Genomic DNA, 3,065 nt, shown 5'->3' on the forward strand with positions numbered 1-3,065 from the left:
CCCGGCTGCGCCATGACGCGGCTGACCTTGAACCGCGTGATGTCGTCCACCTCCACGACATCGTGGTCGTCGTCCAGCCTGCCGTCCATGAGCCCCGTCACCCCAGATGCCACCATGAGTGGCAGCACTTTCACCGCTAGGTACTGGCAGTTGTCGTCCAGGCCTGGCACTCCGGCAGCCGGTGAGACAATGACGGCCTTGAGCAGCAGCATGCTAAAGACGTACATGTCAGACGTCTTGGACACGATGTCCGTGCGGAGAAAAGAGTGATCTGCGTACCCGGCAACCCCATCACCGGCGTGATGGCGACTGAGAAGGTCCCTCATAGGCCGACCCTAGAGCCGCACGCTGCCATCGCTGTCGAGGAGCACGTTGGAGGCCGACATGTTGCCGTGCACCTTGGAGATGTCGCCGTGGGGGTGCTCCAGTGCAACGACCACATTGTGGAGGACTCGCATGCGGGCGATAGGTTAGTGACGGCGTGGTGGAGTGGTGCCGGTTGGCCAGAGTGCCACCAGACATATACTCCAGCACCAGCGCACCATGGTGCACAACACCAGTGCACCACGACGCACAACACCAGCTCACCACGGCGCATACTGTTGTCCTATATACTACCCTATCATCCTCGCCCCGCCCCCTGCACCACGTGATTAGACCTAGTGACCACGTGGGTGCCATCTGCATTTTTCTTGCATTGCTCAGCCGTTCCACTCGTCGGTCACACATGTATGTCATCCAAATGTGTGTGGCCCTAAAAGCACGTCATCAATGTCACGCGCAGGTAGACGACGACAAAGCATAGAACATGGAGCTGCTGAGAGTTAGGCTACAAGGGAAACGAGCCACATGAGGCATGGGGGGCACGTCATTGGTACGCGATTGTCTGTAATTTGAACATAAGGACATACTTTTAGTCATTAGATTATATTTTATTTAGCAACGGTATTGCATCTATGTGTTGTGTTCGTTTGCAGGCTACGCCCATACCTAGCTTGCCAGGAGGGGATGCCATCTGCAAAGTATATGAAATTTTTAGAATTGATAGCGATTGCACATGTGATGAAATGACCAAACTTCCAATCCTGCCATGTTCCATCGAGTTTCTGTGTATTTTCCTCGCACTCTGCCCTCAGTGCACCTTCCATCCTCGGCAATGTGCCGCGACCCAGTTCTTTGATCCGACCAATCCTGATTTGATGAGTGAAGCATGGGCATTGTGCAAAAATCAGGTAGGAATATGAGAGGGTTTATGTACCAGAGTGAATCTTGGAGGGCACCCATTACGCCCATTTCGATCATATTAGTGTTTTAAAGTTTTCATTGTGAAATATTCCCTTATGCTGGTGCAATGAAAGGTGTGACATGCGGTGGCGAGTTCATTGTCGTCAGGTAAACACCGCTATCATAGTTGGTGAGGATGAGAGAAGGAGGTAGGCACTAAAGGTGGGGTTAAAATATATGACATGGACATACTGAAAGTTTTGAGTTATTCTTTTTAGGTAAGAGACAAGATAATTTTTTCCCGTTGAACACACGGGCATGTTGCTAGTACTTTTCTATGTACTTACGCAGGAGCAAAGACAGAGTCCTTTCATCATTGACACTCCGACTTACTCATTCTAAATTAACTTATCTTTCCATGTCAACCTAAACTCCTCCGATGGCTTTTCCTGTCAATCGCTTTTCGGTGCGGTTGGAACGTATTTTTATACATGGCGTGTTCAGTTGTCTATATGTAACTATATTTGCATGTAACATTTACATCTTTAATCTCAACCCTTAATCTCTAAAATAAGTGGTCAAGATAATTTAATCTATATGGACGAACGTAATGGTTTGTTTGATTCTTATTTTAATTTTATAATAGATAGATATTTTTTAGAGAAGTTCTTCATTTCGTGCCAACTTTCAGAAATAGGCTAATATTGTCAAAATCATCTGCGACGAGGTACTCTAAAATGACTTGCAATCAAAGAACATAGATTGCATGAGAAGGAAATCAAAGAAGATGGTGCGCACACATGCACATCCGTACACGGAAACTAAGTCACCCTAATGACACACGTACAAGTGTGTGGGTTTTTATTGCTTATTATTCCCTCCGTTCCAAAATATTTTACTCTCAAATGGATGTATCTACACACAAAAAACATGTCTAGATACACTCACTCGTCTAGAAAGCACATATGATCGGCAGGACATGAGCATATATATCAGTAGGGAAGAATCCCTGTGGTCCTACCGTACTCGACGACATCGTCAAAGATTTCACCCAGGTCATCGTACTTGTACTTGAACCCTTCACTGATGAGCTTCTCGGAAGAAACACTCACTCTTGGCTTCTCAGGGTACGCATCAAAACTGCAAAAAAAAAAAACACATGGATATATCGTTAAAGCCCGCGATAAGAAACAATATATCCGTGTGTGTGTGTCTCGTGGAAGGCAACTCATCATCATAGTCTGATATACCGTTCAGGTTTCACGATGTATTGTGGGTACTTCTCCACCAGGAGACGGGCGAGCTGGGGGATGGTGGTGTTGTGGCTGCAGCAGATGTACCTCCCCGATGATGGCTCGTTCTCGGCGAGGAACACCTCGGCGCGGCAGAGGTCGTCCACGTGGATTATCGCCACAGAGTCCGTGACCGACTGCAGGCCTTTCAGGATATCCAGCTGTGCCTCGTCACCTGCAAAAGATATATATATATATATATAGACACCAGACAGTTTTTCTAGTTGGTCGTTAACAGAGATATAATAAAATGATACTAGTAGAAGAGAAATGCTCACCAGACAACAAGGAGAGGATAGCGGGGACGCTGGTTTTGGCCTGCGAGACCGGCGCTGCGCCCAGGGTGAACGCGGGCAGCACGGTCACTAGGCTGATGCCGCTCTCCTCCGCGAACTTGCTCGCCGCCTCTTCCAGAAGCACCTTCGACACCGCGTAGTCCTGCAGCAGCGCGACCACCGTCATGGTCAGGGCATGGTGTCGTGTTCCACCACGTGGTTGTGTCAGACCAACCGCACATGTGTGTGTGTGTGTGTGTGTGTGTGTGTGTGT

General features: G+C 48.2%; 1 protein-coding gene across 1 annotated transcript; it reads right to left on the reverse strand.

The window, feature by feature from the left end:
- Positions 1-2,031: 2,031 nt before the first annotated feature.
- LOC119344362 (anthocyanidin reductase ((2S)-flavan-3-ol-forming)-like) lies at positions 2,032-3,023 on the reverse strand. The gene is made up of 3 exons (XM_037614822.1): positions 2,795-3,023; positions 2,475-2,691; positions 2,032-2,364 (listed from the first exon to the last, which is right to left on the reverse strand). The coding sequence occupies exons 1-3, from the start codon at positions 2,976-2,978 to the stop codon at positions 2,217-2,219; spliced, it is 549 nt and encodes a 182-aa protein (XP_037470719.1). The 5' UTR covers positions 2,979-3,023; the 3' UTR covers positions 2,032-2,216.
- Positions 3,024-3,065: the final 42 nt, after the last annotated feature.

Source organism: Triticum dicoccoides, unplaced genomic scaffold (assembly GCF_002162155.2).
Source record: "Triticum dicoccoides isolate Atlit2015 ecotype Zavitan unplaced genomic scaffold, WEW_v2.0 scaffold166505, whole genome shotgun sequence".
Classification (NCBI taxonomy): Eukaryota; Viridiplantae; Streptophyta; class Magnoliopsida; order Poales; family Poaceae; genus Triticum; species Triticum dicoccoides.